Source organism: Hetaerina americana, unplaced genomic scaffold, assembly GCF_022747635.1.
Source record: "Hetaerina americana unplaced genomic scaffold, ioHetAmer1.1.p SCAF_7, whole genome shotgun sequence".
NCBI lineage: Eukaryota > Metazoa > Arthropoda > Insecta > Odonata > Calopterygidae > Hetaerina > Hetaerina americana.
This window is the reverse complement of record NW_027287316.1, coordinates 57,768,694-57,792,043: the sequence shown is the minus strand read 5'-3', so window position 1 is coordinate 57,792,043 and position 23,350 is coordinate 57,768,694. Positions and strand designations below refer to the sequence as shown.

At 35.7% G+C, this 23,350-nt stretch overlaps 2 protein-coding genes across 3 annotated transcripts; one reads left to right on the top strand and one right to left on the bottom strand.

Annotated features, from left to right (window-relative positions):
• Positions 1-1,557: 1,557 nt before the first annotated feature.
• Positions 1,558-16,612, bottom strand: LOC139696355 (UDP-N-acetylglucosamine transporter TMEM241 homolog). Of its 2 annotated transcripts, XM_071595082.1 has the most exons (6): positions 16,132-16,612; positions 15,845-16,057; positions 9,424-9,609; positions 6,661-6,797; positions 4,003-4,194; positions 1,558-2,783 (listed from the first exon to the last, which is right to left on the bottom strand). In XM_071595082.1, exons 1-6 carry the CDS (start codon positions 16,252-16,254, stop codon positions 2,495-2,497), a joined length of 1,140 nt encoding a protein of 379 aa, XP_071451183.1. In that variant the 5' UTR covers positions 16,255-16,612; the 3' UTR covers positions 1,558-2,494. The 2 variants fall into 2 exon arrangements, with proteins under 2 accessions (XP_071451183.1, XP_071451184.1); XM_071595083.1 differs by lacking the exon at positions 16,132-16,612 and having other exon boundaries at positions 9,424-9,547; positions 15,845-16,037.
• Positions 16,613-16,973: 361 nt separating this feature from the next.
• On the top strand, positions 16,974-21,362 carry EloB (elongin B). Its single transcript, XM_071594924.1, has 4 exons — positions 16,974-17,057; positions 17,240-17,333; positions 17,455-17,599; positions 20,274-21,362. The coding sequence occupies exons 1-4, from the start codon at positions 17,055-17,057 to the stop codon at positions 20,383-20,385; spliced, it is 354 nt and encodes a 117-aa protein (XP_071451025.1). The 5' UTR covers positions 16,974-17,054; the 3' UTR covers positions 20,386-21,362.
• The last annotated feature ends 1,988 nt before the right edge of the window (positions 21,363-23,350 follow it).

The window sequence follows — 23,350 nt, the reverse complement described above, 5'->3', positions numbered from 1 at the left end:
ATACCTATCTGCTTAAGCCAAAGTTGCAGTATTTCTGACAGATATCTGCAAGAAGCCCTTGGCAACCAAAGAAAAGTAATAATAAAGTCAGTGGTAAGTGTGTCAAAAACAAAAGTAGCGGCATTTTATAAGGAGAATGAGCATATGGTTAGTCTTAAGACATGAAATATTAGAAACAAGTGGGTGATTTGATATTCACAGGCTGAATATTTGAACAAGTGGGTGAATTGATATTCATAGGCTGAATATATGAAAAAAGTGGTAGGTTAGATGACGAGAATAAAAGGCATGTGAGTGCCCATAGAAAGTTTGTTGGTATTTTGTGGAGAACTGATAAAAAATGTTTGCATAGGGCTATTAAAATGACAATCTATAAAACTGTACTCCTCTCCACATAATTACATAGCAGTGAAACTAGATTTTGCCAGGATAGGCCTAAATATTGACTAAACGTGTAAGGCATAGTGCCCTTGAGGAGTGTTTGAGGTGAATATAAGCAAGAGAGAGAGAGAGAGAGGGTGACAAATAAATGGATCATGAAAGAATTTGGATTGAACACACAGGTAATAGGCAAGTTTGAAAGAAATGAACTCCATTGATTTATTCATGTTACCAGAATGGACACATTACCAAACATGTATTAGAGAGAGAAGTAAATGGTTTGAGAGAAATGAGTAAATGGTTAGAGAGTGCACAGGTCTCAGAAAAATAAGTTATAGCACAACTCCAAGACTCCCATGATGAGGAATAATGGAGTCTCAGGAGCAAATGAAAATGTACGAAACAATGTATGGATGAGACAGAGGCACAAGTGTGCAAGGATTCCAAAATATGGAAAAAATTTGTGAAAGGGATCAAGTTATATTGGGTGAAATAACTTAAAATGAAGCTTAATTGACTTTTCCCTGCTGTCCTGAGCAACAATGTCCAAGAATGTCATAGGCCACTTTGCATTTAAGAGTATTTTCTAGCTTACTAAGTTTATAAGAGCACATTATTTCATTCCACATTCACCAAGTCATGTTTCTTTACTCATAAACATACATACATGTATGTAGATCCAAATGTATATCTGTCAACTTTGCATAGTGATATCATGGTAGACATGAAATACTGTAATTTTCACAGTTTGTTAAGTCAATGATGACTTTTGTACTCCAGCTAATGAGGCACTAACGATTAATCTTTCCCAAGAAACTGCTGGAGATGCTGAGACAGTAACTTTTAACAGAGTTATCTGCTACATGTGCATTGTAATGAATGTATAATAAACAATGTGTCTCACACCCTTAAGGTTTAAACATTTCTTTCAGAACTGTTATCAACATAAACTGTGTGAAATAATGCAGCGCATGAATATTACCACTTGACAAAAAAGATTAGCAGTGCCCTTATCAACAGCAAACCACAGTAAAAAGCTACCAGAAACTTTAAATTTTTTCCACATGAAAGCATTCATTTGCAAGAATCTTAACCACAATTATGCATACAATGATGCAATACCCTGTATTTCAATAGGCATGATGTAGTCAAAATAATTAAGACAGTCAAGTCAAATTTTTCCATCATCAATATATCAAACATGTATTAAAAATATTCCTCCATAAGTTAAAAACATCCACAATGAAAAATTCCAGAGAGCCAAGTCCAAATACAATAAAAACTGGGGTCTGCAATATTTCTCAAAATATTGCATTAAATGCATCCAAAAAAACCATTGCTAAAAATAAATCTAGGTAGCTATGCAAGTTATCTAGAAATTAAAAAAATATTTGAACCCTCAATATGATTTGCAGGAGTATTTAAACAGTACCAAAGAATGACATTACACATTTGACACTGATTAAATGTTTCCATATTTACAACTATTTGCCTCATCAAAACATTACTGATAAACATTAAATGCATCCAAAACAGTTAATGAGATACATTTATAACATTTTCTACACCATTATGTAAATAACTAATGAAATGTAAATAACTAATAAACCAAACTTAACCATCAGAGCAATATGGAAAAATACAACTTAGGAGGAATTTGAGCTAAGAAAAAAACTGAATGGCATAAAACTGGAAGGTGCTTACATAAATGTCATAAATACATTCGATAATAGATTTATGGAATGGGACTTGGGAATCCTCATGGGAAAAATCTTACTCAATCTCCTCCTACCATCCATTCAATACTGACTAAAATCTTGAAGAGCATAAATACGATACAATACCAAAGTTCAATATGATGCATCAGATGAGTCCTAAACTTATGTCCACCGATTGAAAAAAATACTATCTCTTATCAACAGAATCCAAGAAAATACAAAAATATATTTTTTAAATGCTTGAGCAATACCTAATGAGCCACCTTGAACCAAACAGAATCTGAACCCCATCAGAGACAAGTCAATCACACATATATTGCACCCAACATGTGAGCTAATAAAATAAAATCACCATTGCATAGTTCACAAGAGACCAACATAACAACATGGACCACCTAGACGATGCGCAATTCCCCAGGCTTCGGCTTGGATGGCCACTTAGCCTTGTCATCAGACTCCCACCATGACTCAGCTGCCCCCTGACTGCTCGCATCATCCCTTGAGTGATCTGAGGGAGGAATAAAGAGTGCCGCAATAAGGCTGACGGCAGCTGCCACAAGTACACCTGTTTCTGGGGTTACTCCCGGAAAAACAACAAAGCCAACAATGGATGCGATGAGACCAGCAAGAGCACCTCGCACTGGCTTGGGCCTCCTACTGCAATTCTCCTCACTCAGCTTCTCCCTGAGGGTCGCAAGTAAACAAATACAACACTTTTGAGTGCAAGGAACAATCACAAGCAATCCACACCACATCTCTTCCTCGGATGAAGAGGAGGACGACACTGAATTTAATCTACCTAAACCAATTCAAATTTTTTCCAAAGCTTCTGCTTTAATTAAGATAGCAAAACCCCTAAAAAGTTTCGGAGGAACATTTCCTGGGAAAATTGGAACCATGATAATGTACAGTTTTTGGTTGAAATCAGGAGCAATAAATATCAGTTAGTGTAAGGGAAAATTAAATAAACTGAGCATCATCTACTGGATTTTAAAATGATGATTGACAACCAAATGTTTTTTTTTCAAAATGTAGGCCATAAAAGTCAATTCTGATGAAAAAGACACCCCAGAAATATTACATTTGGATCATAAATGAACACTTAATTTATTTTACATAAATGTTACAGATGCTGGGACAACAAAAGTTTGTATGATTCAATAATAACTATTTCAATAAGGGTTATCACAAAAATGTTTTTACATCAGAAATCTGCAGAGGTGTAATCAGTTTAAAAGAAATGGAAAAATACCAACAACAACATGACCAATTTTCACAAATGATAAAATACTATTTTTTGTTCACTTTGCCAACAGTGTTTTCCATTTTATATACCAGCATGCTTCAACAATAATTTACGACTAAGCAAAATAAACATCAGTCAAAATTGACCGTTGGCATGAAACATAACTGCCAGAAAAGTCATATAAAAACCGAAACAAACACAAACTCTCAACCCTTCACTTGAAAGTATCATTAATACTCTTTTACAGATTGAAATAAAAAATACAATGAACTGGTATAGAATGCCGTGTAATATGGGCCTATTGTAAATTATAACCTCTGTCCATTTTCTTGTATTCATCTTTTACTGATGACAAAGGCTTTAATCAATTTATGATGAAGAGAGTACTTTGACCAATACGAGACATCATCGAAATGTGTTCTCACACAAAAATACAAAATATAAGTGCATCCGGGAAAATAATACAAGGAAAAGTTTCCCCTCTCATTATACACATCCCACACTCAAAATTATTTTTCCTCCCTCTTGCTATCTCTGCCCACCCTTCATACATTTTGTGGGGTGAACAACTTACAGACCATTAATTGGCACCAAACTCTGCACATGTTCTGAAAAAAATCACCAACTTTATTTACAAAATATTAAAAAAGGACTTACTTGGATGAGGTGGCAAGTGAAGGCAGAGAATCAACTGAAGAGCTAGCTGTGGCCATTCTCATTCGTAACAGAAGTCCGAGAACCCCACTGAGGATGCATCCAATATAGAAATGTATCTGGCGATGATGACGAAACTGTAGAGCTAAGAAGGCCTCTTGCAGGTACAAGCTAGCTGGAGCTAGTATCACGACCCTATTGGAGAGAAATAGTGATCAATGGCAAGTAATTCAATTATATAGAGGTTGCAGTGCAAAAATCCAGACAAATCAATCAATTTTTCCAAATATTTTTATATGACAAAAATTAAAATTTTTACAAAATATTTAGTGCTCAATTGCTTGTACAGGTATGATCATAAACAAAAAATTTATTCAATTTTATCCCCCAATTGCTACAATGATGGCCATCACTCTCGGCCTGAAGCATTCCCAGACATGCTTTAATGCCTCACAATCCATATCAGCGATTGTCGTTTCAAATATGACTCTCAATGATGCAACGTTAGGATGTCTGAACTTGTTGGTGACCTTTTTCAACCACGCTCCCCATATAGTAGCCCAACAGACTCAAATCTGGGCTGCTGAGAGGCCAGAATTCTTTTCCTGACAACCAATTGTGCACCAAATGACTCATATATGCTAGCACAAAATCCCACTGGAAGAAATGTACAGCCTTCCAGATGACACAGTTTCCATCCATGACTTCACTACATTTCCAAGAAACTGCAGGAGATGCCACAACAGTAACTTTTAACGGAGCCATCTGCTAATATGAATTTCCTATGCACATCCTACTTTACATCAGGTCCCTCTTCAGCTCTGAGTACTTTCTTCCTCCCTTCATCCCGTCCAACATCCCTATCCTGTTCCTTCCCTTTCCTCGTTTGCCTAACATTCTCCCCTCTATTACAGTCTTCAACATCCCACTGCCAGTCAATACCCCCTTCATCCACTTTTCCTGCCGCCATAGGATTTCTCCCAACAAACCTCTCTCTTCGCCCATCATACCAAGTACTTCCTCGTTTGTTTTCTTCTCTGTCCATTGCACCTTCTCCATTCTTCTCCACACCCACATTTCAAAAGCCTCCAATCTACGAGTACGCCCATCATCCAGCCTCAATGACCATGTTTCCGCGCCTTACGTAACTACGGTCCATATCAAAGTTTTTACGAGTCTTTTCTTAATATCCTTACTCAACGTCCCTCTCATCAACTCCCTCCTCCTTGTAAAAGCCTCTTTGCCTAGCGCAATGCTTCTCCTTACGTCCCTACTACTTTGACCGTGTTGGTTCAAAACACTTCCGAGATACGTAAACTGTTCTACCTGCTCTAGTTTTTGCCCTTCTTTTTTAATGTTTAGCTTAGCCTTTTTCACTCTAGAAAATCGCATAACCTTTGTTTTATTAATATTGATTCTCATCCCATACCTGTCGCACTGAATTTCAAATTCACTCAGCAATGCTTGCAACCCCTTGGCTGACTGACGAACTAAAGCTTGGTCATCAGCAAGCCTAACTGATTTTACGAATTCTCCGCCCACTTTCATTCCTACCTCCAGTTCTTTCCATGCCTCTTTAATCATTTCCTCTGCATACAGGTTGAACAGCAACGGTGATAATGGGCAACCCTGCCTTACACCTCTTCCTAACACTGTCCATCTGGACTCTCCGCTCTCAAATCGCACCTGAGCCATCTGAGACATTAACAGGTTGCGGATTAGCCTCCTTTCCCTCCAATCTATTCTTATTTTCTGCAATACACTCATTAGTTTTTCCCAATTAACTCTATCAAATGCTTTTTCGAAATCTACGAAACAGGCAAATACGTCCCGATTGTATTCTATATTTCTCTCTACATTACTGCAATGGCATCACGCACACCTCTCTCCTTCCTAAACCCAAACTGATCATCCCCCAAATAATCATTTACCTTACTCTCTATCCTTTTGTTGATGATCCTGACTTTTGTTGATGAACTTAAGCTGCGTGAGATATCAAACTTATTGTTCTGTAGTCCTCGCATGATTTAGCCTTTACCTTTTTAGGAATAGGAACTAACACTGATCTCACAAGGTCTTCCGGCCAGATTCCTTTTCAGTTTTGTATTCCTTGATAGTAACATTGATTTTATGAGTGTTACATTTGCAAAATATGCCTTGTTACCTTCCATTACCCTTTGGTGAGTTTTCCATATCATCATGTATTTATAACTTTTCACAAGATAACACATTTTCTCTAACTATTTTTCAGGAAAAGAGGTCACTTTTATACTACTTTTATATATAATGCTTGCTCATATTCCAGTCATAATTCCAGAAGCACAGTCCAACCTTATCCTAGCATATTTTGTTCCAGAACCTTTTTCTTACAGTGAAACACTTGTTAAGTGAAACCATTTTTCCCATATAAATTCAGTGCCATTTTAAGTGACCATATGCCTTCCCAAGTGACATGAAACATTAATGTCATGGAAGGCAAGCAAAGTGTCAACCAAATCAAATTCTGATACCTGAGCGTTAGTCAAAATTTTTCAAATTTAATTCCAATTTCAATTACTTCATTGCCATCATTCTCGGTGACAATCTCTCGCACCACTGCTGAATTGCAAAAGAAAATTAAGGACTGCTTTAAGAAAGTAAATCAAGAATAGCATAACTCACCCAAATAAATTGGCATAAAATAACAAATCCATAGGTGAAAACCTTGGGTCAGCTACACGATCATGAAGGCTCTGAGCCGTGAGCAGGACAACATGAACCAACATCCAAAAATATGGGGAGTCACCTCCATTGGGGTCCTGCAACGAAAGCCAAGGGACTGAAACAAATAGTATTTGATGCCCTCTAACACAACTAATCAGAGCATTGTGATTTAGGATCTAATCATATTTTTTTCCAAAATATAGAAACTCTGACCCTACGAGTGAACTCTAGAAATCATTTTTATGGTGAAACCTACCAACAGATGCCCTTAGGAGCATCAAAATTGTCCTCTATTGGAAACCATTCACAATCACGAGGGCAGCTCATACACATGACCCCAAACTTTTCCCAGCATAAAATATATAGAAATCATTCTTTGGCATTTTTAATATTTAATGCTAATCATCCAAAATAGGTAGAATACCAATAATAACAATTCTTATCATTGAATTCAAAAATGGTACATTTTAATGGTTAACATAATCCTTCCTTGCAGCAGGGAAAATGTTGACTTTTCCATTTCACTCTCTAGTATTCCTGGACCCAAGCTGTCCCCGTCCATATTGAATCCCCTCCTAATACTAATCTGGCTAGCCTTATTCATTTTCCATTAAGCTTCTCCACATATTTTTTCCACCTTCTCTGAATCCCATCTGTCTCCGCTAATATATTTCCAGTCCTATCTCTTTGGTTCAGTATAGTGTTTCCCTTGCTACATCTGGACAATCCTCTTACCACTTTGTATAGTCTTACTTTTCCCTGTCTCTGAAACTTCTTCACATCCTCAATTGATCTAACCTTTTAATATCCTTGTTCTTATAACTGCCTTTTGTAAGCTTCTCATTTAGCACTATCTACACTTTTAAAAGATACAATTACTCCAAAAGTATCACGTCTTTTCATACAACTTCAAACTTGTCAAGTGTTTATTCAAAAGTAATAAAATATTAGGCAAGGAATTAGAATAACTATGCACATTTCACTCAAATTTAGTGTAGTACCACCAGTTTTATCACATACATGGCACCTAAAGATGTCACATAATGTGATGATACTGGTCATACTGCAATAAAGTTTGGTGAAATCTAAAAGAATTTCTTATTCCTCATGATGTAATTTCACAACGTTGATCCAGAAACATTGGTCTTTAGAGAATTATGATTGAAATTGCTTTCTGCCCATCAGTACTCTCTAGCCACTCACTCAAAATATGTGGGATGACACATATTTGTCAACAATTGATAATATAAATGCCAGCATAGAAACTTTAAACATTGTCAAATCTAATTGAATGAAGAACACAATGTTTTTTCCACTTTTCTTTCTTTTGGTACTACTAGTTTCAACGCTTAGGCGTCATCATCACGTGTGTTTTTCATGATCTCCCAATTGGGCCTATGTAGACAGCACTGCAGTCTGTACAAGTTAACTTATATGAGGGTGGTCTGAAAAGTTTAACGAAGATACAAGACATTTTTTCTGAAATTTTCTGGGTCTGAAACTTTTCAGACCACCCATGTAAATACCACTTTTATTTCGTTTTTCCACTTTGTCCTTTATAGTGTTCATGAATGATTTCAGGTTGTTCCCACTGTGAAAAGCAATCCAAAATTGTTCCCTAGCGAAGAGGTTGGCTATCTTTTGTTAAATCAATCCATACTAAGGGAGTCTACACCATTTATAATCTTTTACATCCATATTAACTGGTTTAAACAAAAGATTGTTTGTTCTAAGGGAAAGATTTCAGAGTAGTATTTGTGCTATTAAATCTTCTTTGCACCCATTTCTCACTGCAACATCTTTTATCGTTTACAGTTCTTGAACAAAATTACTTTTAGAGAGGATTATGTCCAGAAGTCAATTTATCAGGAAATGTATATTGGATAATTTTTTTAGATATGTGATGGCAGGAGTACAAAGAACAGTGGAAAAATACTTCATTTAATTAATATGAACTTCCACAAAGTTGAGCCAGAAACCATCGAATACATTGTCAAATCTGTTTATTAAGAGGCACTTACCTCAGTAAGGATGATTGGTTGTTGGTGAAACCCTGTGTAATGTTAGGTTTAGTGTTTTTTTTAATTTGAAGTGGAATTAAGCTAAATGACAGTTTTACACTGAACTGGTGCAAGTGTGTCTTTGCACGATAAACATTTATCCTATGTTAACAAGGTATTATAAGATGTCTTTTAAGAGAGGATTCCAGTGGTTAGCTTTGGGTAATGTCAGGTATCCTGTTCGTTTCCAGTTTTCCAGAGAGCTCTTTCACACTAGTAAATGCTCATGATGACATTGAAAATACAGTCTCGGCCAAAGAGCATTTATTCTACATATGCAGCATTATCAAAGAATATATACTTTTACTCAAATAACAATAGTAGTAGTAGTATTTAGGGGAGGCGACCGACGGCTAAGGTCATTTGCACCATAGGGGACGGACAGGAAAGGATGAAGGGTGGAGAGAAACCCGGCATCGGCATTAGCCTACTCTTTACGAAAGGCACCAAGGGGTGCGCAGCTTAACGTCCCATCCAACGGACGCCGTACTCACTCAAAGTGCCCTCCACAAAGCACCTCAAGTAGGGATCGAGATACCACTGAAAAATATTGCCACCAGGATTCAAACCTCTGGGTGGGAAGCCAGTACGATAGCCACCACATCATTTTGATCCCCTACAACGACAGGAATTTGATTAAAAATGGGAGAAAGAAACTTACCCCACTTGAACCTAAATCAGGGAACTCATTATCACATAGGAATAGGACACTGGCTGAAGCCAGCAGAGCAAGTGCAGCTGGTAGCAGAGTTAGGGAAGAAAGCTTGCACAGCGGCTGGGGCAGGCTATCCAATAAAAATATGGATGCTGGTGCTAGATTACATGCTGATATGAACACCGGTATTGGCTGAAAAGTGAAAATTTACTACATATAACATACATGGATATTCCAACAGAAAGTATTATGGCACTGAACATAAATCAAAATAATGATCTTCTTCCACATACAATGTGGCACTCTCCTTTAGAGCATCCTTAATTGTCAAGAGTACAAATCTGTAACTATAATGCTACGTTGTGGTTGCTTTTCAATTTCAAAGAAGTTTGTGATAATTTTTAATGCAGATGACTTATGATGTTTTCATCAAAACATGAAATCTTTATAGCTACTAGAAATCACATGGCTTTTGGAAGCAAACAAATGAACAACTCCCTACCCCTCCTCACACAACTCATACAACATACATAAATGGAACCATAAACAGTCCTCACAGAATCAAAGAGTTGCTTTCCTCTTGGGGCGTATATTTCCAGGCTAACACCTGTATTTGTCACTGTTCTCCTCAAATCCCCAATAACAACAACATTAAAAACAATGCACTTAACTTTAATTTTATGAGAAAAATTTGGATGATTTACCTTGTTTCAACTTCATTTTTAGTAATTTACAAAATTACACTGGAACTGACAAATTAATAACAATTGCCAATAATGCCAGCAATTATGGATTGTCCATTGAATGTTAGTGTTTTTGTAATCAAATTTGGATCGCACAGCTTCCCCATGGAACACACAGTGATATTTTCTTGTCCCAATCCTTTATCCTGTAGAATTACATGAATTTTATTACCGTCAACCTTTTAGTACATTTTCGACCCATCCTAATTGATTATGTTTGACTCCCTTGTGCCCTCAAAGCACATCTGTGACTGTGGATTCATGTACATGTAAACATGTACATGTAAACATGGACATGAAAACTGTTCAAGGTGACTTAGATATTGCCAAATATTTCTTTTTCAGTTTTTATTTGTAAATGAGAGTGATTGTTTCTTTCCTGGAGTTACTTCAAGACCTTACCCTGAAGCTGAACTGGATATTAACAATAACATGGTCACTAGGAGTGAAAAAAAATACTTTTTTGCTTGAAATTATACTAACCAAAACAATAAAATTCTTTACATAAGATTAGTTGAATTCATTTTCTGGCATTGAAATGTGCTCATTTTCCTCAACCAATTAAATTAGTGATGATAAAACTTAATAGAGTGGGTCATGGTAGTCCAGGGGTAGTGTCTTGGACTACTGACAGGATGACCCTCGTTCAATTCCCAGGCAAGCCTCTCAGGACACCCTCAGCTACATCCAAGCTATGTAATTTCGAAAATATATCTTTCAAGACTGACAAATCAGGAAAAAACATGGGCTGTATACCAAAATTTTATTTTTTATCATTTACATGTATTACGATTATGGCCATGCCATTAGTTAACTTTTTCAAAAAATGTCATCCAATGAACACCTACCAAAATAGCATAATGTTACATATTTATATTTATTTGTCATCATCCAGCTACCTCAGTTGTCATATTTTGTTCAATTCAAGTTTTGGATAATTTGATATTGGATATTCATTTAATTTTGGATAATTCCCTTCAGAGTTAAATTTTTTCAATTTCAATGTTTCTGATTTAAACATTTTTTTCATCTTCTTGACACAAAAAACTATGACTATCAGGAGCTTTTTGTATTACAGGTATATGTACTAAGCAAAATAAAAATAAACACTAAAATTATATAATCCATACATGTAATTTTTGCAATGGCTTCATTGAGCAAATTTTGTTTAACATGAGCTCCCTTAGAAGAAACTGCACTCCTTCAAAACCCCCAACATTTCAGAGTGTAAGAGTAGGTAGGTTAACTGGCTAAAGCAATGGGCTGGACATCAAAGGATTTGGCTTCTAATCCCAGTTGAGGTGAAAGAGTTTTACACTTTGAAATGCATAGCAATATAAAAAGTTCCCTTATCAGACCTTGGTATTAACACCAATAATGATTTACTGTATTACTATATGCCAGTTGTTAACATAATTTTCCCTCTTAATGGAAAACATTCTTGATATGCCAAAATGGCTCATAAAGTGTTTGTACCAAAGATACAGAGATCAATACTGGATTTTTTCTAAAATTGCCAGTTATAAAGAAGGTTTGGAGCCAGAATAAAAATAAATGCACCATGTACTTCTCAGTAGGACAGACACAAAGATAACTAACCACAATGAGACGAGACGATGTCATGTTGAAAACATTACTGAGGAAAGAAAAAGAAATGGTACCGATGGTGTAATGAAAATGGTTTCATAAAACAATTAAGTTGGTACTAAGTTTCTTGTAAAACTATGGCATTGTGTAATACTTTACATGATCATCTAAAATCTGCTTTGGACCAATTGGCTATCATCAATAACTGTATGCATTTTGTATACACACGTAATCATGCATGCTAATACATTTGTGACAGAAAAGATTTAAATGAGGGAGTATCTTTTTCTTGATGTCCCTATTACAGCACTACAAAAAGTATTCATGATTTAACCAAAAAAGGTGACACTGAGAGTTAAATAAATAGAGAAAGTACTCCAAACCCTTAGACGAGCACAACATTGTTTCCAACATAATTTCCTCGGTGCTCATTCAGCGGTCACTTTGAAAGAAATTTTTTCTCTCTCACTGTTACATTATTCTTTTAATTAGTAGTTTTTATGGGCAGCGACCGACAGCTAAGGTCATATGCACCGTTATGTATGGATGGAAAAGGAAGGCTGGAGAGAAACCCAACATCGGCATTAGCCTACTCTTGTCGAAAGGCGCCAAGGGGTCCACAGTTTAACTTCCCATCCAATGGATGTCGTACTCACTCAAAGTGCTCTCCACAAAGCACCTCAAGTGGGGATCAGAATGTAACTGAAAAATATTTGTCGTCTCCAGGATTTGAACCCAGTGGGCCCTCTTGGTGAGAAGCCTGTACATTAGCCACCACACCATCCTCATGCCCTTCTCTTAATTTTATGAAGGAGCATAGTGAGAATAGATAGTTGTTGATGACTGTTCACCCTTAATAATCATGATTTTAGCTGTGATTAAAAAAATTACCTTTTAGTAACAGGGAAAAAGTGGCAGATATGAATAAAATACCAAGTATAAAAAGCTGCTATTTCAAGTTATGCTCACAGCAAAGTGCATTGGGAATAACAACTACAAACACCCTATTGTGTCCCCTGGAGCTCAGAAATGTAGCTAGTTATGTTAGCACATAAGTGTCTGCAACAAAACATTTCTCTTTATATTCCATTCTCAAAGTACGAGGGTCATCCGGAAAGTAGTACCCGTTCGTGCCGCATGAAGTGCTGACGACGCGAGTAGCCGCTGGACGAGGTCAGATAGCTTCAGTGGCTTGTCTGCCTTCTCTGAGCCAAGTTGCGTGACGCTAGCATTGCCTGTGTTGTTTCTGTGATTGTTTACAATGTTTAAAAAAATTGAGAACGCCGCCAGTTGTGAAGTGAGGGCAGTGATTAAATTCCTCAATGCAAGAAACGTTCGCCCATGTGATATTCATCGCCAATTAAAGGAGGTGTATGGAGACAATGTAATGGACGAGTCGTCTGTTCGGCGGTGGTGTCGCAACTTCAACATGGGGAGGGGGAACACACACGACGATGAGCGTTCGGGGAGACCGTCTGTCATTACAGACCAACTGGTGAGCTCAGTTGACGAATTCGTGAGGAACGATCGGCGCGTCACAATTGATGACATCTGTGAGCATTTTCCCAATGTTTCTCGAACAATTGTTCATGAAATTGTTAAACACCATCTGCATTATGCAAAAATTTGTGCAAGATGGGTCCCTCGCAAGCTTACAGATGAGCACAAAACCAAGCGTATGGCTGCAGCACTGACGTTTTTGGGACGTTATTCTGATGAAGGAGACTCTTTCTTGACTCGCATAATTACTGGTGACGAAACATGGGTTTGTTATGCATCACCTGAGAGTAAACGACAGTCAATGGAGTGGCATCATACTCATTCACCAAACAAACCAAAAAAATTCAAGACAGTTCTGTCCACCAGGAAACTCATGGCAACCATTTTCTGGGATCGACGAGGTGTATTGCTTATTGATTTTATGGCCCGTGGAGACACTATTAATGCCAATGCGTATTGTGAAACATTAAAGAAATTACGGCGGGCAATACAAAATCGGCGGCGAGGTCTATTGTCTACTGGTGTCATTCTCGTTCATGACAATGCCAGGCCTCATGCAGCTGGGATAACACAAAAACTTTTGCAGCAATTCAAATGGGAAACTTTCGACCATCCACCGTATAGCCCGGACTTGGCCCCTTCAGATTTTCATCTCTTTACAAAGCTTAAAGACTTTTTGGCAGGAAAAAGATTTGACAGCGATGAAGAACTTAAAGAAGGAGTGACCCTGTATCTCAATGAGCTGGCGGCGAAGGACTATGCAGCAGGAATACAGAAACTTGTCACACGTTATGACAAATGCCTTAATTTGCTTGGAGATTATGTTGAGAAGTAGTTTAAAGTATCCTCTTTCAAATAAAATTTTTTATGTTTGTTAATACTTACTTTTGTGTCTTTATTTCACGAACGGGTACTACTTTCCGGATGACCCTCGTACAAATTAATAAATGATATCATACACTTGAAAAAAATGAGAACACAATATTCTTATGTAGTCAAGGATATAGAGGGCTAACCACAACCACTTTTTATCACCAATGTATTAGAAATATTAGCTAACTAAAAGGTAACAGGTATAACAAAATACTTCCAATTTTACTTGAAAGTTTTTCAAGAATTTTGATTAAAGAGTATTTTCTTATGATGCTGCATAAATACTCAAGTTTTAATATGGATTATTATTATTTAGCCTTATCTCAGCTTATTCTTACTGAACACATGTGTATAATGGATACATAAAATTCTTTATCAAGATACTAAAATAACCCAATTTGGGACAAGATTTTTGTATCATGGCTAAACATTGTACATCAGAGGGTACAGAGCTCTGTAAAATTGTTTTGTGGCCTGTATCTCATGATTTAAACTGTGTATTACTTATGCATAGCGTTTGCCTTATGACACCATATTGGTGGCTTGCAGGATACTAAAGAAAATAGTACAAATAGACACTCTTTGATTTGGCTCTCCCAGATGATACAGAGGATTTGATTTGAATTAGGTATATTTGGCTAGATGTTCAAAAATAAAATAACAAATTCCAAAAAAAGAACCAGCTGTCTAACATGAATAAAAATTTTTAGTACAAAATGCAATTAAATACACAATGTACGGTTTTTGATGGTAGGCTAAAGAATCACCCGTCATATGTTCTAATAAACATGAACAGCAGCTAAGGAAGACTGTCTCCAAAAATAAATGAACCATCAAATTACACAAAAAATCTTTCACATGATACAAAGTGATAAGTTTCAAAATTTAATAATATTTTTTAAATCTATTTTGGTACCAAAATGAGGAAAAAACCAAGCCACAAACAATCTTGCACTACAATAATGTGGTATTATGATGCATACAATGTTATAAAGATACACACAACCCTGTACAATTGAACAGTCATCTCTAAATAATGATAATGAATTCGTCAATTCTAAACTAAACCAGGGTTTTCTTCTGAGTAGTGTAGTACCATTATTTTCAGAATATACACTAAGTATAATTAAAATAATGCAAATTCATCTTAAATCTTAGAGCAAGAGCTGTTTTAAATAAGCTAATATTAGCAATGTGTCAAAACTGCATGATTTCCTAAACAGCCACTGTCAAAAGTATGCTCAAGTTAAATATCAATTACTGCAATGTACTAGCATGCAATATGGCATCTGGCCTAATATTGCTCAGCACTAAACAGAGACGATTATGAGTATGTATCTAAACAAATGAATTGGTAATTCTATGGAACTTCAACAAGTACCCCTAATTAAGTATTGGAATAGCCCCAGTAGGTTAAATACAGTTCAGGAAGAAATGCTATAAACCCACCAAGGCAAACCCAATTTGCCCTAACGACACCACTGAGTAAGATATACACACCGTTCCTTCGATGAAACATACCAAAAAAACATAGCCATAAATTTATAAACATTCAATAGGGCTATTTAGATCCCTATTAAGAGACTTTTGCAAGAAATAATATCCAATCATTACAATTAATATCTATTATTTCCGCCCAATAACGCTTAAACCAGGAAAAGGTGCATTGAAATATGAGAGTCATAATATCACTAGTATGGGTGTGCAACCAGAAAATATCTTACGAGAGATGACAAGGCTTTTGAACCAGCGACAATACTTCCCACGTAGAATATAACATGAGGAAGAATGCTGATAGTGCCATTTTTGTCCAGCGGTGTCACAACTAACTTTGATTTGCCTTTCCAGGTGAGGAATTTTAATATCAAAACACCAACCAAAGTTTGCCACCCTTGGAACACAGTGGGATAGGTGAATTTTAAACTAGACAGGACGTACTGAAATAGAAAGGGCAAGTTATTTATAGTAGTAAATGAGACTTATAACAACATTTCCCATTATTGAAGCGCACCTTATTAACGAAAATCGTAACAGTGAAGAGAACAATATGTATAATTTCATCAACGTAAGCACTGATCACGCTTTGATACTCGAGGATCTTAATGGAGAATCCTTCTAACGCAGCTAACCGCATTTTAACACTTAGTAATATAAGAGGTTTGCCACCTATAACGCTACATGGCAATTTTAAAAAGAACTTGTTGGTACCAATACTTCTACCAATACATACATATATCTGAATTTGCAAAATTCTTTGAAAAGATGCTCCAGCCACTCTCACGCAGTTTTGCACGAAATCATATGCAACATGTGGCAAACTTGCTACCCCATCAAATCATGAATACATTCTTCTCAAACCGCGAAACTAAACACGAACAATATTGAAGTACAATATAAACTTCAAACGTGTATACCTTAGATCAGGGATGCCACTCTATCAATATTACTTTCACGACAGTGGTGGATAATTCACTTTTATCCTTCATTTTAACAATGACATTCTCATTACACAGAAAATTATTAAGCCAAAAAGGCCATACATAGTCTAAAATTTATTCATGCGCCAAATATTTAAGTAGCTTTTACCTCTATGCTATGGCAAGCTTCTGGTCGACGCTAAGCATTACGGAATAACGACAGCGAAATCTCCTAAATCTGTTTGAACGGGTCTTTTGCGAGTATTCGCCAAAAAAGAAATATATTCCGATAAATTATGAAATAATAAAAATAAAAACTCATAATTTTAGCAATTGCATCAATACTACTTGTTCAATGTTATCTGCCCAATCGTACAAAACAAATTTTAAAACCTCTAAGGTTGCAACCTCGGGAACGGATCTTTTCGATTTTCAGCAACAGTTGACTTCGGATTTCCGAAGATTCGGCTTATGTATCATCAGAATTTTGTAAATTCACAGGAAATCTTAAGTCATAATGGTAAAGTTTTTACGATTGTTTTAATGAGCAATTTTAGTTATGTAATTTGTTGATCTAAATATGCAGATGTAATAAAGTGATGAGGTTATGATTATTATGTGATCTAAAGATTAAGATTATTTATTTTACTTGTCCATTATTTTGATATTGTAATTTTGGTACAATCATTCTATCCATCATAGGATGTATTTCTGATGATTAGGAGGAAGAAGATGACCATCTTCACGGATACAAAAGAGACGACTTCTGTGCATGAGTTGAAGAAAATTATTGAAGGTAATTTCTGTTCAGTCAAGATAAATACATGCTCGCCAAGTGTGTTCTTCTCGGAAGTATTATTATTTGTATTAAGAACATATAATTATAAGTTATTCACTTATTTGTGCATCGATTCTAGGGATCTTGAAGTTTGCACCAGAGAACCAGCAACTTTTTAATAAGGATAACATATTGATGGAGGACGATAAAACTTTACAGGATTACGGCCTTACATCAGTTTCTGCAAAAGCACAGTGCCCTGCAGCTGTGGGGCTGGCAATTCGGTAAATAATTGATGACGTACATCAATATTTCAGTCTCGAATGTACCAAATGTTGACCTTGTTAGTAGAATGTATTCTAAATCCACATGCCTCCAACAGTTTCCATAAAGAACCACTAGCTGCTTAATTTTTTGTTATTGGTGTCATCTGCGAAACGGATGAAAAATCTTAATGTTGGTTTCATGCCTTTCTTTATGATAGCTTGATTTACTAAATAGTGAAAAGCCCTACCCACTTAGCCGCCATACCGAATTATGTGGAATAGTGCCAACTATTTCACTGTCACTGTAACTTTAGTAAATATAGCGCCATAAAATCACAAATCACATTTCTCAGTCGATTCATTACATTTATATAATCGGAATTAAATTGCAATGATTAAAATCAGCATCAATATTGACGGCTCTGTGCATTTTTCTGGCCTGCATTTTAAACAAACATAACAATCGTGCATCTATCTTAATGCTATGCAATTTTAGTCTTCAGTAAAGGCTGTTGACTTCAAAAATGTTATTTCCATGGGATAATTAAAGTTTTATATTTTGGGGGTAGACCATATTCTGGGATTATAGATAATTATGACGACTATTTATTGTGAGCATGAAGAAATCGTATTCCCTCCATGAAATGGTTGTGAATAGAGAATGGGCATCTTAATTTTATATACGAATCACATGCATGTAAAATTTCACGAAAGAGATTTTTATTATCATTGTTATATCATAGCATTATGCCCACATAACAGTTTGAGATAAATCTTTTCTTGACGAGCTTTTCTCAGTTTCCCACCACTACGTAAGACAATCACCACATAAGCTTGACTTTTTTTCCCGCGTTAATGTTTACATGGTCGCCACTGAAAATGTAAAATGTCTTACCCAGTAGTATTTGCTTCATGCTGTTCCACTGCATGTGGTCGCCTATTAAGTAACTATGTGAAAGATTTCCATTCACACACAGGCCTCTTTTTGATAACTTTTATGGGGGTTGCCATCATGTGTAAAATCTAATATTTCAGCCATTTATCTAGTTATATAAGTTCATTGTCCAAAGTATTATTTTGAATGGAATTTTTAATAAAAATGTTGTCTTGGCACAAGCCTTGTGGGGCAAAAATAAAAGAATATTTCCCAGCCAAATTACATTCTCGCATTACATACATATTTTGATGCAGTTAAAATTGTATGCCAGAAAATGAAAAAATCATAGATGCACTGGTATTCATCAACTAAATGAGTTAAATCTGTTATATTTTTATCGGTACTGTGTTACGGGATGTATACCCGGTATGGCACAACAATACTGATTCTAATAATTCTTTCCCATACAAAATATTTTCCATTTTTCTTAGAAAAAGATTCAGTGGATCAAATAATTTTCACTGTTATTATAGAGAATTTGACAAATTTGAAGAATCAGAAAAAATTAAATTTACCTACTGGACCTATGAGAGGAGTACTCAGTGAAGTTAGCATTTTTTCATGTTGCAAAAATCAAAATGTCTGGAAGGAAAACATTGAATAAATAGTAGTATTTCATGTTCAAAATGTATATTTAGGAAGGTCTTGTGTATGTACTACATCAAGCTTCTTTACATATTGACTAATTTCATCTTTGTGAAGTTGACAGTGGAGTAGTATTAATTATATCTCTTTAATCAGGCGTGTTAATTCATTTCATTCCAAATCTCATGTTATTTATCATTGTCAACAAATATTATTGTTGTTGCCACTATTAACCTTGCTCTGGTCTTCCCTTATGTTCAGTGATTCCACTGCCTGCAGTCAATAATTAATTCAAATTTACTACTATTATTACAATAAACTAATGTAATAAATTATCAGGCTTTACTTTACAGGCTACCTGGGAATTTTTCCATATTAAGGAGCAAAGAACACAGACTTTGCTATACCTCATTTTATTTCTCACAACCTAGATTTAGCTACCTTGTAGCATCATCAGGTTAAGGTACAGTAGTTAACAAGCTCTGTGTGTGTACATGTCAATCTGTGTGGGAAGGGGGAGGGACTGGTGGGTAAGAAAGATGGAAGTGCTGAATGAATTTTACTATATTGTAAAACTAAATTTAATTTATCAAAACTAAATGCAAGTCATCATCATTTACCCTTCAATCAGTAATATTTTGATTCTAATACTTGGTCCAGATTTGGTTTCATAATTACATACATTGGATTCGGTTGATTTTGATGAGGTCATCATTTTTACTTGTTTCAACTTTATTTACTTAGCACTAATCCAGATAAAGGAAAGCTTTGGTCTTTCATATTAGATTATAAATGTGAAACTATGAAAAGGGCAATCATAAACACCCAAGGCTTAAATGGAAAAAGCCTATATGGATAGGAATCAAACAATTGGCTCCTGGGGTAGCAGGCATGGATCTCACTATTAAATTTATTGATCCCAATAAATATAATGGTTGGATGATTTCCTACTAACTAATGCATGTAGCATTAGTGTAAGTTACAGTCGGAGCATTCAAAAAGTGTTTATTTCAATTAATGATGAAGTTGATAGATATTAAGAAGAAACGTATTTTCAAATAAAGATACTGTCTCTTTCAATGTTGAGTGTTATGTGGAACATAGAATTATGTATTGCCAGTTATAAGTCATCAATGGTCCATTGAATTCACCATTCAACTTTTCTTTTAGTCAGGACAATGGAGAGTTTGAGTCCCTGGAATTGACCCCATTCTCATCACCACCTGACCTACCAGATGTAATGAAAGCTCCAGAAAGTAATGGCCAGGAGCAGACATCATGAATTGCTTTTATTTATTCATGGGCAACTCTTCCTGCTAAGTCTCTCCTCATTCCGCCTGAGATAAGAAGAGTTGTTGCATCGGCAATGCCTTTGATAGGGAAGGACTCAACATACCAAAGTGAACTTTGCCCAAACCAGTTAACAACGTATGAGAATGATGGTGTGCTCATAAGAGAAAGTGCATGGGAAGTAATTGCCGGAGTTAGATCCTGTGATATGTTTGAGGACATGAATCGGCTTGTCCAGGCAATGTTATCCCCAGATGTATAAATTATGTTATTTAGGAAGCACTCAAGAGGAAGGTATTTGTGCATACTCAAAAAAGTATTGGGTGTTGTCAGTTCTAAATACATGATGACTTCTTTAAAATAAAGTCTTCAGGTAATGTGCCTGACTTCACTGAGTAATGTTGTTCCTGCCTTAAAGAATATAATCACAATTGTAAACAAAAAGTCCCAATTTTTATGGGCTTCACTGAATCAATATAAATGATTTGGGAATTATCAAGTAATTGATTGCAAAAAAAAATTGGCTACTATCTATAATGCTTCAAGACTGGGATTCCCAATCTTGGCAGTTTCTTGCTGCGCTCTCTCTTCAAACATTAGCAGTGTGAGGTGCTCTTCAACTCAGAAATTGCAATTTTTCCTGCTTTTTGATCATATTTCGTTCTACTTATTTATGAAATCTCAGAAACATTTAGGGTAAGTTGAAGAAACTTGTGCGCCATTTTACCTTAAGTGTATTAAAAGAAAATAATGTTTACATTCATGTTAGAGGTGCCAGGTTGTGAGTGCCATTGGCCGTACTCAACCTTGTATAAGTAGTGCTCCTATGCATTCATTAAATTTTCTCTAATGCATTTTTCATTTAATCGACAATGCTGAAATTGCTAACTTGCCTTCTTAATGAGATTTGTATTCTTTCATGAATGTAGATAACTTGTTATCTCCTGCTGAATAAAATGTGATTCCTTACTTGCAGTTTTGATATTTTCAAAAATAAAGTGGATATTCACTGGTGAAATCCTGAAATTAGTTCTAATTGCTATCCTCCAGTGAAGAGTGTGGCTTAATGGGTTATCCATTTAATCGTAAATAGAAATTTTAATACTATGATCTTGCCCAGATTATAGTTTTATAATTGCTATCTTTTAATACTGTATAACAGTATGCAGTTAGTACTGGTGGGAAATGGCTATTAACTATTTGGCAGGAATACCATAATTTAAGATAGTACATTCAAATGTTCAGCTTTTAATTTGGATATTGTGAAGAAACTTAAAAATGAAATGGATATGCAGATGAATAATATTAAGTTTCCAAGCCAGTCTGGTAAAACATGCAATAACTTCACTTACAGATAGTATAATCTATTTACACTGGACGATCAATTTGAATGTTCACAAATTTGAATATAATGAGCATGTGACTATATTTTTCCCATGATGACAAATCATTAATTCTGATCAATTTGAGAAGCACTTCCTAATTAGTTTTTAATCAGATTGGCCCATATTGTGGCAGTATAGCCCTAAGAAATTTGTGCTGAACATTTTCAATTATAGCATTTAGGGATGACATGTAAAGGAAATGATGGACAATTCTGCATTGCAAGTGCTAATATTTAATCTACTACAACTTTGTTTACTCATGCAATAAGCTCATTGCATATCATTACCGCCATAATATCATACTCACCAATTCACTCAGAAATGCTTGCAACCCCTTAGCTAACTGAATAACTAAAGATGTAATTATCCTCAAACCTTGTTGATTTTATGAATTCCCCAACAACTTCATTCCTATCTCCAGTGCTTTCCTTGCCTCTTTAAGCATTTCCTCCACATAAACATTAAACATCACTGGTAATAATGGAAATACCTGTCTTACTCCCCTTCCTGATACTGCCCATACAGACTCTTCACCGCCCACTTGCACCTGAGCAGTCAGAGACGTGTACAGGTAGCGAATAAGTCTCCTGTCCATTCAATCTACTACTATTTTCTGAAAATCCATTTATTCTATCCAATTTATCAAGCACCTTTTCAAAATCTGCAAAACAGGCAAATACATCCTGACATCCTATGTTCCTCTCTATTAGTGATCTCTCTACTGCTGTGGCATCATGCGTGTCTCTGCCCTTCCTGAACCCAAACTGATCACCCCCTAAGCAATCATTTTCTCTCCTCTTTATCCTTTTATTGATGACCATAACCACCACTTTCACTGTGTTTGAAATCTTACCATTCTATGGTCCTCCCTTGAAGCTGCCTTTCTTTTGGGATGAGAACTAACAATGATCTAGAGAAATCTTCAGTCCAAAATCCTACCTCACAAGTGGTACAATTAGCCATAAATATTTACTTTACATTTTCCTAAACCCTTTAGCAATTCTGCAGGGATGCCATCAACCCCAAAGCCTTATTTGATTTTTGTAACTCCTTTAATATCGTTTCTATCCTGCAGTTGACTGTTTAGATCTAAACTATCCTCATCAATGTCATATTCTCTTTTGGTGCCTAAGCTTACTGTCTTAATATCTTTACCATAAAGACCCTCTGTTTATTTTTTCCATCTCTCCTGAATATTTTGTGGATCAATAAATAATTTTCCTGCCATATATATTTTATATATATATATATATATATATATATATATATATATATATTTATATTATTTTGCCCAGATGTTCCCTTCTTAATTCCTTATAATGCTTTTATCTTCCACCATATTGCACCAATTTCACCCTTCCTATGTTAACTTCCCATTTTCTTCCCCTGCGACTTCCATCACTCTTCTCTGGTCCAATTAGTTTCCCAACCCAGTTTATTATGTTTCTTTGTCCTTCCTTCTCTCTAATTATGTTTACATTCTTCCATTTCGTACTCCAATCTATCTTCCTAATCTTCTCACCTGAAACCCATAGTTCCCTTATGCTTTTCACATTAACTGTTCCTATAGTT

What these genes read in the sequence shown, in the direction of transcription:
- LOC139696355 (XM_071595082.1), bottom strand. Translation starts at nt 16,254, where the DNA reads ATGCGGTTAGCTGCGTTAGAAGGATTCTCCATTAAGATCCTCGAGTAT. An exon ending in TTACGATTTTCGTTAATAAG is followed by an intron (nt 16,058 to 16,131) that starts GTGCGCTTCAAT and finishes TTTCTATTTCAG; the next exon opens with TACGTCCTGTCTAGTTTAAA. An exon ending in TCACTTGCCACCTCATCCAA is followed by an intron (nt 2,784 to 4,002) that starts GTAAGTCCTTTT and finishes TGCGACCCTCAG; the next exon opens with GGAGAAGCTGAGTGAGGAGA.
- EloB (XM_071594924.1), top strand. An exon ending in GTTGAAGAAAATTATTGAAG is followed by an intron (nt 17,334 to 17,454) that starts GTAATTTCTGTT and finishes CATCGATTCTAG; the next exon opens with GGATCTTGAAGTTTGCACCA. An exon ending in GCTGTGGGGCTGGCAATTCG is followed by an intron (nt 17,600 to 20,273) that starts GTAAATAATTGA and finishes CTTTTCTTTTAG; the next exon opens with TCAGGACAATGGAGAGTTTG.